We start from the raw sequence: 15,935 nt of genomic DNA, 5'->3' as shown, positions 1-15,935 counted from the left end.
TTGTAAAAATAAAAAAAGTTGATGCAAAAAAAGACATTTGTAGAATTGAATTCTCCCTCCTGAGAATGCCTTTGATCATAATGAAAGCTGCTTTTGTTCCTATATCCAGATAGCTTCACGGCATTCATTTCATATTTGCTTTGTTCAATTTTTAACAATTTCTCGCATGTTTCAGATAATTCTGTCTCTGAAATGACTACTGTGTTTTCAGACCAACGTCAACTGGACCAGCGTTCATTCCGTTAACCTGACCCTCGTCAATGTTTCAGGCGAGGATAATGGCCTCACATTGACCTGCATTGCTGAGAATGTCGTGGGAATGACCAATGCAAGTGTGCCACTAACTGTTCACTGTAAGTTTAATAATAAAAAAATGGATTCATTGCAAATTATATAAATCATGTGCGCTCTAAAGATGACCTAGGCAAATAATGACTTTGCAGCCTCATCAAGTCCTCTCCACTTCTGTAAAGACCACCTCCTGTTCTCTCATTCAGTAATACATTTTAGGCAGTACCCTTGTCCAGCTTGCTATGCAAGCTATATGATTTCACGTGGCTAATCTCACCTGCTTCTCTCCAGCAGAACGTAAACAATATAAAATGAGAGATCTGTCTGTCTGTATCTACCTATCTCTATCTAAAATGCTAAGTAGTTGCCAATGAGCATTGCTCATTCTGTCTGTCTGTCTGTCTGCCTGCCTAGTTATCGATTCTGTATATACAATATGAAATGTATGATCGAAAACCCCAGAATTGTGTCAATGGAATTTACTGTTCAAATTGTACACTAAAATGGTGTAGGCAGCTCAAAGCCACAAGTTGAACCGAACTGCAAACACTTGAGCAGGATAAACAGAGCGCTGTGTTTGGGATCTGACTTGCAGAAGAAGCACTGCATATCGGCCAATCAGAATGTATTCAGGCTCTACAAATTGAGAGTTGGTCTGTATGGGTTTAGTGAGACCAATTCACTTTATTTAGTCCAGACACAATATTCTGCAAGTTGGATCTCTATTATTGCACTGTTTACAGAGAGTGTATGTGTCTATGTGTCTCTTTGTCTGTATGTATCAATGTGTCTGCCTATGTCCAAAGAGGCAAAATGGCTACAATAAATATGGATGCATGGATGCATAGGAACAATGTTAGAGGATTACAAAATGTGTGCAGAGAAATGACAACACTTCAAATTCAAAACATAATGTATATTCAATATTCAATATTGTTTTTTTATCTGTAACTTCATTACTTGGTAAATGATGTTTTACATGTTTTCCTGATTAACAAAAATATTGTGTATGTAAGTAATGTGCTACATATTATCACTGAAATCAAAATACAAAATAACGTTTTCCATAAAACAAAATACAACCAGAGGGTTCTTTACTAAAGTAGGAATTGTGAGGAATTCTAAGTGAATAACATCTTTAGACAAAATAAACTGAACTGGATGAATGGTTGACTTGAAGAATTTTTCCAGGTCACCTATTTTGGCTTTAAATTTGAAATTCACTTTGAAATCCAAACAATTCTCAATAATCCTGCCAGTCTCTTGTGGTTATATGTTGGCACATTGCTTGGTACTGAAGTGGTTTGTGATGTTTGACTAGCCTGATTTCAGTGTTATTGTTTATACATGTTTTTATATATGTTTCATATTGCAAAAAATAGCAGCGTTTATTGAGTCTTCAACAATCCGCTTATTTTTCTGTCATTGAGTAATTCTCCGCTGCAGATAGAATATGAGACCATGGATTTTTGATTGTAGTCACACAGTAAACACACGACGAATTGTTTTATTTTATTGGTCTTGGTGTATTGACATAGATTTTCAATGTTCTTTGCATAATATTTTTATATTACGTACAGCCATGAAGATATCAGCCATAAGTACATGCAGCTTTACTAGAAGCTATAGGGATTTAAAGCTTTACAAATTAAATTTTATTTTTTCTGCTTCCTTAATTGTAGATCCACCCAAGATACTGAGTTTAAAAGAGCCAGTATCTCGGCTTGAGCACTGCATTGAATTTGTGGTCCGTGGCAATCCGCAGCCAGAACTCTCCTGGTTCCATAACAACCAAACTCTTAGAGAAGTGGATTTCATACGCACAGAGTACTATGGACAGGACAATGTCTCAGAAGGCTGCCTTCTCTTTAATAAACCCACGCATTATTACAATGGAAATTACACTCTTGTTGCTAAAAATAAACTAGGAGTTGCTAGGCAAACGGTTTATGCCCATTTTTTGGCACAGCCATTTCCAGGTAAGCCGAATTCAACCCAATATGTTCCTGCCTGGTTTTGCCCTATCTCTGCAGTAATAACTGTTGTGACATGCTTTACAGCATTTTCACGTCTCATCCAAAAAAGTTTACGCAGCCATTTGTACTGTTTTGAACAAAGCTCTCTACTTATCTGGCATTGCAAGCCTGATTGTTAAGCAAAATAAAATGCATTTCAATCTCTTTGCATTCTACAATGTAACCTACAAAATGAATGTATTGTTATGTGTTCCATTCTGCAGAATAACAATTGTGAACGGTAAACAAGTCTTATTTTAGCTTGCCAGGCCCCCTTCCCAGTTAGAGCCGGATTCAATGCAAGACTCAGTGAAGTATATCTACTGTTTCTTGCGTATAAAAATACATGTGCATATAAAGTAATAGATCAGCAGCTAGAAATTCAATCAGGATAATGACGATCCAAAAAAGACAGTGTTCTCTTCCTGAGTACATAATTTAATCGTCTGTGCCCATAGAGGCAGTGTGAAAATGAACCGTAATAAATTATTATTTTATAGGCTGCATAGCAATATCCTTGTTGGCACTAATGAAAGGATTTGTAATTGTGTTATACAAGAATATACATGGAGAGACCAATACACAATTAAAGGACTTTATGTCAATTTATTCCTTGTCCAAAATGATTCGCAAAAAGAATTTCCTGGGGCCGATTGTAACTAGATGTGTGTTCCATATACTGTCACCTGTACATTGGGATTGAACATGTCTTTATGTGAAATCTCTTTACAAATATCCAGAGAAGCACTTATAATTGCATAGAAAATGATGCATGTTTTGTAATTTTGCTTCCCTTAGTCAGCTCAGTAAGGAAAAATGACCAATGCTCTTTGTCGCAAATATAGTACAAATGGTTGCCAATGGCAACTATATGTGTATATATTTTCCTGCGCTTATGTGATCTGTAAATTTTCTAATGAGATAAAGCTTTCCTGCATGTACACATTTTCACTGATCTTTATATAGAATAATTTAAAGATTTATGTATCCGTATTGAGTGTTCTGGTGACTACATAATAAGTAAGCTAAGAGGGTTGTCAACAATTAACTCCCAAAATGAAACCAAAATATCTAAATAAAAAATATAAAACAATCCAAGTAAGATATTTTGCAGGTTTCCTTTCCATCAGCTCACCAAAAAACATTATTTAATAAACAAATTCCTGATTTTTATTGTCCCTTAGTCACCTGTATCTATTCACAAGTGTATTCACTTAAGTGACAATTGTCTGGAATTTAAAGAAAATGTCACATTTAAGGCAAACGTGGCTGAACTAGAAGCCTACATGACTTGAAGAGTTTCTCCAGTTTGGCTATTATTTCCTCAAATTTGAAATTCACTTTTAATTCCCAACAATTCTCAGTTTAGTGAGTAGCCCTGTGCAGCATCTGTCATGTTGCAAGAGAACAAGTGAGGGGATTCTTTCAGAGATCACATGAATGTCTGTTAGGGAGAAAACAGGTGGCATTTCATAGAAGAATTGTCAGATGTGATATATTCAGATTTTGTCAGATGGATATATGCAGATTCTTCTTGGAATGTATCATGAACCTTTATTAGCAGATCTCCAAAACATACACAGTATTGTACACATGTAAACTAGCAGTTATATACTCATATTTTGTTAAAGGTGTTTTATTCCTGACCCTATAATGTTAAAAAAAAAAAGTTTGCCAATGGACCTCTCTTTCCCTTTAAAACAAAAGAAAACGTACCTTTATTCCAGCTCTGCGTGGGTCTATCAGTGCTGGCCCTCCCATGCTTAACCAATGCTCTGCCCCCTTGGCTGAGATAATCAAAATTGCCAATCTCAGCCATCAAATGCTTTCCTATGGGAAAGCATTGGGAGGCTGATGCGCACTCGTGGCAAAACGCTGCGCTGCACTGACTCAATGCATCTCTATGAGGAAAGTTCAGTGCCTACCTGCTGTACAACCGTGACCCAGGAAACACCTCTAGGGGCTGTCTGAGTGACTACCACTGGAGGCAGTGTTTACATTATAATGCCTGCAGAGACAGGCTATACTCACAAGAACAACTACATTAAGCTGTAGTTGTTCTGGTGACTATAGTGTCCCTTTTAAGGCAAAACAAATTGGCTATATCTGTTCTCCATTAAACTACATTTAGGGATGTTATATTGCCTTTGCTTATACGATGATAGTCCCTTCCATACATCTCTGGGTTGCTTTAAAAGATGTTAGGTGAAAACATATATTAACAAATTACCCTTAAAGGAACACTTCAAGCATAAAAACCACTACAGCGTGCTTCAGAATGTGTTTAGATCTGTTTGACTTCCTGCCTTAGGACTGCAGGGCACTGATTCCTGTCTACACTACTTCCTGTAGAGAGTCAGAAGTTTATTAGCTGGTCCTTTTCTTAGCCCTGCAGTCATGGCTAGCTCATTGACTGAGGGCATCAGCTTATCACTCTCAACCAATCAGCTAAGCCTTGCGCCCAATGAATTAGTTTAGAGAGTTCCTGGCTCTCCAGGGTACTCCTGATACCATGGAGACTACAGGGTGTAGTGGTTATGGTGCTTAAAATGTTATTTAAAAAAAAATTGAGAAACCCCAGATTAGAAATAACTTTCTTTTCATTTTCACTTTCTCATAAAACTGCATTAGAAATAATACAAAACAAATATCCTGCAAGTGTTTGAAAATATTTAAGGCCCTCTCGTACAATATTTCTAGCATTTTTTTTTATATATTGGTACGTGCACGTATTAGTGAATAATTTTCTACTTAATAAATCTCAACACTATTACAGATTAAACAAAGCATGGTTTACAAATTAAAACATGATTTATACATATTTTTCTTGCTTTACTAAATTTTCAATTTACTTGTCTATCCTTTTTGCAGAGAATACTGATTATTTCTTTTCGGGTAAGTATTAACTCCCTCTTTGCTTTTTTTTGTGCATTATTAAACTGGGCTACTGCATTAAATATAAGTTCCAGAATAAGTTGAATGGGTTTTATACTCTCTTAGCCACAAGTCTAATAGATCATGTTGACAGTAAAACCGTAGGGGACTTGACAATAGGATTCCACTTTCCACAATATACATATAGTTAAGTGTTACTGTATTTATGGGCAACCATATTGTCTTGTCTTGATTGAGTATACTATGTCTCCCGGGCCATAGAAGCAAAATAATAATGGAAATACCATTGCCCTTTAATAAGTTTTCAGATGTCCATATTTGATTATTCTTGAATTCCATTACAATATATTTAAACCTCGTGGGCCTGATAATTCATTTATATTCAAAATAAGCCTCATCCCTTGGTAGCAAATTTCTGTTCTATATCTGCTGGTATCCAATTATATGAACCCAAAGATAAAAATAGCAGGTGCCCTTTTAAACAGCCGGTGCATTAAAAAAAATAATGAATAGTTCATAGAATTTTCTACCTCCTTTTGTTTCAGTAGCAGACACTGGAGTAAGCCCCACACCTCCAATCAGCGTGACTCATAAACCAGAAGAGGACACATTTGGCGTGAGTTATATTTTTATGTCTTAAGAAAACACAATCTCAGCTTTTTAGCATATTTTTCAAAAGAAAGTGCCTCCTATGTAGATAATGAGATACATGAGAAGAAATCATTTGAAAGTGCATTCTTGGTTTGCATTATAGCTATGCCTTTAAGAACTCCGATAAAAGAACTAGTACTGCTCTTGTATTCACTGTTTGTTTTATCGATTGTATATTGAATTCTGTAATGGATACAGAAGGTAAACTGAATGGGTAGCAATGTAACAATTGGAAAGTTAGGTTAAACATCCATCTATTTGTCCATATTGATTACTGTCTAATTATTCATATTATAATAAAATAAGTCATTCGATCCTATTACTTGGCCATTTGGTGTTTTTTTTAAATTAGCCAGCAAAATGTTTTTGTTGTATTTATTGCCTACTTTTTCAAAATGTTTGTATTTTATTTACACTTGCTCTTAAACATTAAAAGAGTAGTGCTGATGCAATAAAATTCATTTAGGAGAGAGGTTCTAATAATAAAAATGTTAGCAGCACCTCCCTGCTAATGATCACCTATATTATAAAATTCGGCAACACACTACACAGCCAGATTAACTATAAGCAGCCTACATTTGTCTAGAATGCCTTTCTCGGGCAGAGTGGGAAGACTTCTGGGTGAGTTCAGCTATTAACCCTGTATTGTTCCACCCACGTCCTTGTCTGTTCCTCCCAGTAACAATAGTCCTATATAACCTATCTAATGCATGTTTTACCCATATTAAAGATTTAGTAGGGATTTCATTATTATTTTTGAACAGCAGTGCCTGAAATATAAAACTGGCCCTGCTTGTGCACATTGGTACACAGGCACCATGCACTGACATTTTAACTGGAGGATGCACTCTTGTTGCAGTAATACTCATTATTATATACATACGTAGCTTTCCTTTCTTTCCTTTCCTTTCCCTTCTCTTTCATTTTCTTTCTTTCTTTCTTTTTCATTTTATTTCTTTTTTTTTCCCTTTTCTTTCTTTTTCTCCCCTGGTTTACATGCTGCCCTCTGCTTTTTGATTGCCCTCAGCTTATATGATATTATGAACCTGTCATAGAACCAGCATGCAAATAACATAGAGAGGTCTGAAGAAGAACAACGTGGTAACGTAGTTGTCAAAACAGTGGTGATAGAATTTCCATTACTATAAATTACCACAGAAAGGCAGGAGAGTAAAGCTCATCCATAGAAGGACTAGACATAACATATATTACGTAACAGAGAGTTCAATTTCCTTCCATTTTCTTAAGGCAACTATTATTTGGATCGTCACCAAATCTGTTCTGTTCCTGACATTATGTGCAATTCGCTGATGGCCATAATTTGTTTAGAAAATTGTTCATTAAATATATGGGCTTATTTTTCATTCACCAATGGCTAGTGATTAGAGGACTAAAAGTGGTAAACGTAATAAGTGCCAAAAGCGAAACATTTTGGGAAATCGCCAAAAAAAAAATGTTGGCACATATCTGGCACTTACAACTAGTGACTACTTTACACGCTCTTTTCAACTACTTAGAGGACTACCAGGCACTTTTCCCGTTTACCACATTATAAAGCATTGCTCATTTGACACTTAAACATAGAAAACTGTGTTTGAAATTTTTTTTGGCACTTTGTTTACCACGTTGTTTACCACTTTTAGTCTTTATTAAAATATCAGTGATGACAACCCTTAAAACTGGAACAGGGTGCATGAAGTAAAACGGAAAGGAGTTCACAGACCAAATATATATACAGACCAAATAAATATATATATATATTTGTTCTATGAACTCCTTTCCATTTCACTTCATGCATCCAGTTCCATCTTTAGGTATTATCATCATTGATATTTTATAAAGTACATTTTCTGAGGTTCACAGTTGATTTATCTGTTAACTTGGGTGATTTTTACATCTATTTTAAGTCTGACTGCAGGCCAATGAGCTATTTGAGCTTAATGTTGTGGAAATAAATCTTGCATATTAAGCATTCAATTAGTGATGAGATGAGTTCTCAACACTATGTGCAATATAAAGCTCTATCCCTCAGCATATATTTGATAAAAACCTCTGTTGGCTACTAATTGCGTAATTTACATAAAGTAGATATTGACATAGACTGGATTTGCTTTACCTTTGGAAATACTGTGCTAACAGGTATCACTGATTTCAAATGTGAGATACAATGTGTATTTAAGGTAAGACAAGCCTGTGTATAGAAATAATTATATAGTATTAAGTTGGGTTGGGGAATGAAGGAGACTCAGGAGAGATTATACTCAAAGTTTACTTAAACACTATCTACATAGAACATATATTCTATAAAAAGAATACACTTTATAAGAGGTAAACCCACAGTACACAGACATTCACCTTTGATTGGACTAGGGCAGGGATAGGCAACCTTCGGCTCTCCAGATGTTGTGGACTACATCCTCCATAATGCTCTTACACACATAATGCTGGCAAAGCATCATGGGAGGTGTAGTCCAAAACATCTGGAGAGCCGAAGGTTCCCCACCCCTGGACTAGGGTGATCTGACAACTTTACAATGTACACAGTATATAGTGGTCAACAGACATTAATAAGAAGCAATGGAGTAAACATGTACAAATTGTGCCTCTTTGTCTGTCAACCTGCAGTTGTCACATCTATGCTTTTCTTCACATCCAACGCATACGTTTCGCAGCGTTCTGGAGTGTAATGCTGCCGTTTTAGCCACACCGCCTCTCTTCACAAAGTGACTTATTATTTCTATTCTGTCTCTGAGTATGTACTCCGTTTAGCCAGTAAGAGGTGAGTGTAAGCTTAGCAGCTGACCTCACTCCGCCCCAAGCCAATCACTTCCCTTAACATGGCTTTACCGGGCCATAACGATTATGCGTAAACAATGATTGGCAATGGGACAGAGTCAGGTCACTAGCTCACACTTAACTGTTCTTGGCTGAGCTACACTGCTTACTCATCGGGGGGTAAGGGCTTTATTGCTTTTCTTTTAAAGCAAAACTAAAGAGATTTGAACAGTAAGAAAATCACAGCATGAATATAAGTCAAAAAAACGATTGCACCCTTTCAAACACACATAAGTTACATTGGTGCCCAGATTGTCCCTTTAAGTCTTGTGTAAATCATTTTTCAATACATTTTAACAAAATTTTGGTAGAATTTTGTTTGTCCTTTTAAGTGGTCTCTATAAGCATTTAGGATCAACTGAGATAGAGGGATAAATTCTATTTTCTTTTGAAAAATCCTGTAATTTTAAAAAGGATTGCTTTTAGAACATTGTGCAATAAAAATTAAACGATGGTTAAAAATTAAATTTACCTTACTAATATTTGTTCTTGCAACTATTAAAGAAACTATGTTTACTGTTCATCATATAAAAACAGTGAATTCTTATCTCAAAGAACTCTATTTCTCACTATTGAAATTGTTTATAGGTTTCGATTGCCGTTGGCCTTGCAGCTTTTGCATGTGTCCTGTTGGTGGTACTCTTTATTGTCATTAACAAATATGGAAGACGCTCCAAATTTGGAATGAAAGGTAAGAATGAGCAATAACTTTTTATAAATGGCTCCGACAGAATAAAATGTCTAGCATGCTCTTTTATTAAAGCATATCATTTTTTTGTTCGCCCTTCTGACTCTATGGACTTCAGTACATTAATTGAATTCAGGTTTATTTAGTTCTCTTGTAAATCACTTTATATGTGCTTCGCAGAAATGCTAACAAATGTGGAATAAATATTGCAGTACAGAAGATTTAAAGTATCCATTGAGAAATAGTTTTGCTATAATTAGGATTGCCTTATCTATATTTTATAACATATTGTCTAGAATTAATATTTTGCTTTTGGGCTACAGAAAAAAAAAAACAAACAAACAAAAATAACTAAAAATAATGACTCTATACCTATCGGAAGTATAGTAATAAAAATATTTTTTTCCAGCAATAGATGATTTCTCTCCTCTCTTAATCTTCTCAACCCTCCATCAAAAGTGATTACAGTGCGTAACCTTTCCTACTGTTGTCACTGCTCTTAATCATGCGTCAAGCAATACCGCAATGACATAGGGTGAAAGCCATTATACAAGGGCATGCTGTAATAATACCGGGATCTGGAGACACTAACTTTGTTCATCTCAACATTTCCTGACATATATTTGAAGATATAGTAAATAAATACAAGAAAAGTCCGGTCGGTGAATGCAGTAGAATTTTTTTTTCAGAAGTAGATACATGACAGATATAATTCCTAATAAAATCTAGTAGCTTCCAGTTTGATTTTTGTATTTATATACACAATAAATATAGGTGTAAACTGTGTATTACTTTTTTAAAATACTAAAATGAATGAAAAATAACTAAACATGAAAAGCACATCTTATCATGTTAAATCTGTAGAAACTATTAATACTTCTGGTCCAGAAAAAAAAGTTACCGAATATTTGTATCTGCTACGTAGTGTAAAGTCTATTTTATGTGTATTGTTAGGCAAACCAGCACAGCAAACTACAGATCTGGCTTGTTGCCAATATATTTCCCACTTAAATGATTTATCACGTAATAACGAGCAATGTTTAAACATTTTGTTAAATAAGGCAGTATGGATTAACCCATCAGAATGAAGATTGCTTCAAATATTTGAGACTCAACTATTACAGGATATTTTTATTATTAAGGAGAGCAAAAAACAAGAGAGTGCTGAGAACGGACAACAGCTCAATTAGCCTGCCCTTCGGTGGGTCCCCGCTCAGATCTCAAGCTGGTTTTAGCTCATCTTGTGCCATTACAGAGAGAACCACGCCATGCATCTCAGACAGATTCCACTCAAAAGGGCAGAATAGATCCAAAATACAGCCCGGCTCTCTCTGCACAAGAGATACAGCAACCCCAGACGATCGTTTCAACCTTGTTAGGCATCATCAGTGAGGTACAGCCAATGTCCCTCTAGGCACCGTGAGCAAGGCGTCCACGTCTGGATTACCCTTTAAGCTTAAGGAGAGCAAGAAAACAAGTTGCAAGAGATATGTTTTCTCTGTAATGGCACAAGTTGAGCTAAAACCAGCTTGAGATCCTAGCGGGGACCCACCGAAGGGCAGGCTAATTGAGCTATTGTCCGTTCTCACCTCTCTTGCTACCTTTTTTTCTCTTCTTCTTATTATTATTATTAGCATATATAGTGCCAGTATGTTCTACAGCAGACCCTGCTCAGGCAAGCTTATGGTCTATGAGGATTCTGAGATAGAAGGATATATATCTTTAGGTGTCTTGCCACCTTTACTGTGATTCAAATTTCTGAGGTAGCGATGTTGCCGCTGCTCTAACCAATAGATATAAAGGTGTAGCATATAGGCATGCAGAAGAAGAAAGGCTGAAAATTCTGTAAATGTTTTAATGGTTAATTAAGTTCCCTTCTTCAGTTTTATTATCATGGGTCCTTAGTTAAAGAATAAAGTGTCACCTTTGCATCATGCTTATAAGGATATTTGATCATGAAAGTACACGTCTTCACTGCTAGTTAACATAGTACTAAAGTCATCCTGTATTATAATAATGATCAGATCAATTATATAGAAAGCAGGGTTAGAATTCATATTACAACAACATGCAACAATTGCCACGGTAAAATGGGATTATATTACTCCTATAGTGTTATGTAAAGACTGTGATACTGAGATAACGTAAAATGTGAAGACATTCTATTAAATCTTGGAATGAGCGCCACATAGAGGGGTTTATTCTTTAATCTTCAAATTGTAGTGAATTGGAAACTTATTTGCAAATTGTAAACTAAAATAACAAAGCTTTAACTATAGCTGTGCTTGAGATTGGTTCCCCCCAAAATAAATAAGTAAAATAAAGCAATTGTTCTCTAAATTTTGTAATTTCATTAATAATTCACTAGAATTTGGCACTTATTGAATAGAATCGTTGCAAGAATATTCATTTCATTTTTCTTCACATATCAATTTTATTGGGTTCTGTAACAATATACGAGTGGTATCAGCACATCACAGTAACAGTAATATACCAATAAAACTTTCCATAAAACAGTTCCGTTATTAAAGGATAAAGACAGTCAACTCTTTTCTCACATATTTTCATATATCCTTAGAGTGTAGTGCTCAGATCTGTTTCAACCCAGGTCTGGTGTAAGATAATTTCCACCTCCCCTCTATTAGGAATGGACAGACCTCACAATTTCCTAGAGGAAGAATATTAATTTCCAATGTAATATAAATACCCTGTTAAAGTGCAAAATCTCATTTCCATAATGTACGTTGTTTACTGACTTGTAAAACGAAGTATTTAGTTAGATCCATTATATAAAGACTTGGTAGATACCTGACAAGCTATCTGATGACCTTATAACTTGATTTAATAGGTAATAAACCCACATAATAATGTGTTAAGTCAATGAAATGACGCGAAGTGTTAGAATTGTGTATCCCCTTCAGACCAGCATTCATTCCTCTGTGTTCTTCAGTGTACATTGCTGAATTGGCCGAATGCCACATCCATTGACTTTTCTTCTTCCCCTTATCTGGATTTCTTAGTAATATTGAATAACAGTTACAATTCTTCTTTTTTTAATCCAGCGCAAATTCACATCTTGGCACCCAGGAAAGAAAAATGAATTTGCCAAGACACGCTGTTCATTACTGTAAAGTAGAGAAATGAAATGCTAGACTCAGACCAGGGTTATATGAAAGTTAGAATAAAACCCCTTTCTAGGCAAAGAAGAACAACAACAACAAAAATATATACAGGCAAAAACCTAGTTTGCATGTTTGCTTTAAAGAGGAACTGTCACTTTTCTGGAATTTATATGATCCCATACAAGATTAAAAATCACCTATAAATTGTCCTAACCTTTTTTTTATGAGATGCTCTCCTTTCTTTTAAATTTCCAGCCAGTTACATCATAATACAGTTTAGACATGCACATCACGGGCAGATATTTGGGGAGGGGTACTAGAAACAATAGGGAGATGTATCAACATTTTCCCAACACTTTTAAATATATATTTTCCACCATTTTGTTTTAACAGAAACGTGTTCTGTTTCAAGATTCTGGGAGGAGGGGAGGGAGGTTGTTTGTTACTACTGTTGGTAGTAAAGGGGTAAAAACAAGTCACCTGTAATAATGGAGTTACAAGTATTTGCTGTGCTGCTAAAAAATAATCAGCAGTAATAGGATTCATTGTTTTTAAATAAAGGGTGAGGAACAGCTTATTTACAGATTACCACATTATTTGCATGTGTTAAAAATGATTACAACTTGATTTGTTTAGTTTTATTTGCTTTGAATACATCTCTAGGTTGTGTTCAGATTTCTATAACAATGGCTGCTTTGAGCGCCTGGACATTGCTTCTAAATGTTAACTTCACTCATTTATGCAATTGACACATCTAATTTTTCTGTCACTCCCTGCATCCCTTTCTTGGCTCCCCCTTAAAACAAGTTTCCATGTCTCCATCATGTACGTCCAATGCTTAGTAATATTTGAGACCGCAAAAGGATAGTATCGGTATAATATAAGATCTGTATCACTGCAGGCACATATCTCTGGTTCATTTTATGTTACCTCCTACAAGGAGAGCAAATGTAATAGATCAACGATCCAGATCTCTATCCGAGGAGAAACATGCCTTCCTATTTTGGTTCTCGCTACGTGCACCCACAAGAATTCTTCTCCTAGTTTCACTCACTGAGCTTTCCAGCCCTACATAAATGCCTGCTTTGCTTTGTATAACACAGCTCTGCCTTTAACGTCAGTGCAAGCCATTTTATTTACATAAATGTCCAGTTGATTCCATTAATATAAACCAAACATAGACCATTGCTCCATAGCAACCAAATGCACCATGCATGGTAATATATACAGAAGGGTGAATGACTGCAGCATAGAAATATAATTTAAATCTGTTAGTCTGTTGGCTATGCTATTGTTGAGTGAATATATCAATTAAAATGTCAGAGAGAAAGGGTGTTTTGCGGAAGACATTATAATTTTAGCTGAGCGGCCAAATGGAAGAAAATACGTTTTTATTTCCTTAGCAGAACATAAAAGCAAAGAAAATATATTCCACACACACACTATCAGGAAACCTTTTAAGAGCCCCATCACTATCAATTCATTTGGTATTCATTATAATACTCCTGATCAAAGCGCGTTCATTTGATATTCATGTGGATGTCAAATGTACTTCCAAAGCTTCTCCATTATAATTTAGTATTAGTTAATAGGTTCTTTAAAATAAAGTGGTTGATTATGATTGGATAATATTAACATTTTTTTTCTTATAATCAGACGGCAATTGTCCACTGAATTTATTTAAAATGTTTGGTTTTTTTTGTGACTACTGTAAATAAATACTCTGCATGAATTAATCTGTTTATAGTCTTTGTTCTACTAGACACATTTGTAACCTTTGGGTGCAATTAACATAACAAACATAATTAATTAATTTAGATATGCACAGCACATTTTGTTAGGGTGAGCACCAAGGTGTTTTTAAAGCTAAATTTGTGCTGAATATACAATAATACAAATATGTGTTCGTATGCATCAAAAAAAAAAGAAAAAAAAAAAAGAAATAGGAATATTTACTTTATAGTAAATATTTAAAATAATATTTATTTTATAGTAGGACATATGCTGTACTGCATAAGGTGAGAAACTCAATACCAGAGCAAAGGCTAGCTGATCAGGGCAACAGGGAGTTATTCCTGCTGAGTCACAGAAATATATATATATATATATATATATATATATTTTGTACCTGTCAAGCAGGTCACCAACTGTGTCTTTACAGTAAATCATGTATTGTGCCTTTTATGCAGCCCTGTGCAAACTATAGTCCCCCACTTTTTTGCAGGACCCCCCCCCCCCCCACCCCCCACCCCACCATAGAATTTATTTTTGTTGATTGATGTGTTAGCAAATGTGTTTGTAACTATGACCCTAAGAGAAGACATATTAAAGTTTAACCCTACTTATGTCTTCTAAGAACAGGCAGCAGGGAAGGGCTGGCAAGGAGATGCAAAGAGTTATTGCCCCATGGGCAAACATGATTTATGTGCTGCACCAGCCCAGCATTGTGTGGTTTGGCACCATGTATCTGTAATGGGTCAAGACAGCATCTTTGAGTGCTGTAGGTGATCATGTCTTTATCAGAATATGTAATTGCTGAGATCCCATCAGCAGGGAAATTGGTATTCATAAAGTTGAACAGAACACCTCCAGCACACAATTTATTTTTCCATGGCCAGCACAGTTAGCTGAGATTGGCAGCTGGAATCTTTAATAAGTCTTGGAATGAGTAGTAAGTGAGTAGAAAGTGTCAGAATTTTATTATAAGCAGTGAATCCCTTTTATTAGATTCATGTAACTAATTATTGTTGAACTACGAGCCCCATTAGCCTCAGCCAGAATTTATGAGGCCTAACTTTGAACCGAGGGAGTTGTTGGAACTTTATAATGTCAAGCTAGTTTGTAATTTTTAAGCAGTAAGAAAATTTTAACATTGGAAAATGATCTTTGATCATGTGTTAATCTATTAACTACCAAGTAGGGAATGATTATTTGTATCATTAATTGTAAAAAAAAGTAAATCGGTTTTTAGTTCACTCATGGTGAGAATTCGAAACATGGCAAAAATTTCAAAACATTCAGTTCTACACAGGGTTCAATATGGACTCACTAACATTATTTGAAATAGAATTCTGATATCTATGTATAGAATATACAGAAGAAAGAGGGAATAAGTCCTTATATAGAAAGCTCTGAAACTGGAAGGATATAGGGATTCACCAGAAACCTATAGAAACAGTATACATAGAATGTATTGTACTATAAAGATAGCAACGGGTATCCAGGAGCTTACTCATAAAATGAGTATGCAATAGGAATGAGACTTTATCTCAGATGACACACTTATGTGTTTAAATGAGTATAAATATATATATATATATATATATATATATATATATATATATATATATATATATATATATATATATATATATATAAATATATATTTAAACACATAAGTGTGTCATCTGAGACAAAGTCTCATTCCTATTGCATACT

General features: G+C 35.1%; 1 protein-coding gene across 4 annotated transcripts in view; it reads left to right on the top strand.

The window, feature by feature from the left end:
* Nucleotides 1-15,935, top strand: part of NTRK3 (neurotrophic receptor tyrosine kinase 3) — a 560,615-nt gene that overhangs the window by 249,189 nt on the left and 295,491 nt on the right. For 3 of the 4 annotated variants that reach the window (XM_063448879.1, XM_063448883.1, XM_063448882.1), the window contains exons 7-11: nt 212-353; nt 1,974-2,270; nt 5,178-5,201; nt 5,747-5,817; nt 9,276-9,378. In XM_063448879.1, coding sequence (XP_063304949.1) covers nt 212-353; nt 1,974-2,270; nt 5,178-5,201; nt 5,747-5,817; nt 9,276-9,378 — 637 coding nt within the window. The remainder of the gene's footprint in view (nt 1-211; nt 354-1,973; nt 2,271-5,177; nt 5,202-5,746; nt 5,818-9,275; nt 9,379-15,935) is intronic. The other variant, XM_063448881.1, reaches the window with a different exon arrangement.

The sequence above is a fragment of the Pelobates fuscus genome, chromosome 3, assembly GCF_036172605.1.
Source record: "Pelobates fuscus isolate aPelFus1 chromosome 3, aPelFus1.pri, whole genome shotgun sequence".
Lineage (NCBI taxonomy): Eukaryota > Metazoa > Chordata > Amphibia > Anura > Pelobatidae > Pelobates > Pelobates fuscus.
This window is presented reverse-complemented; position numbering and strand designations above follow the sequence as displayed.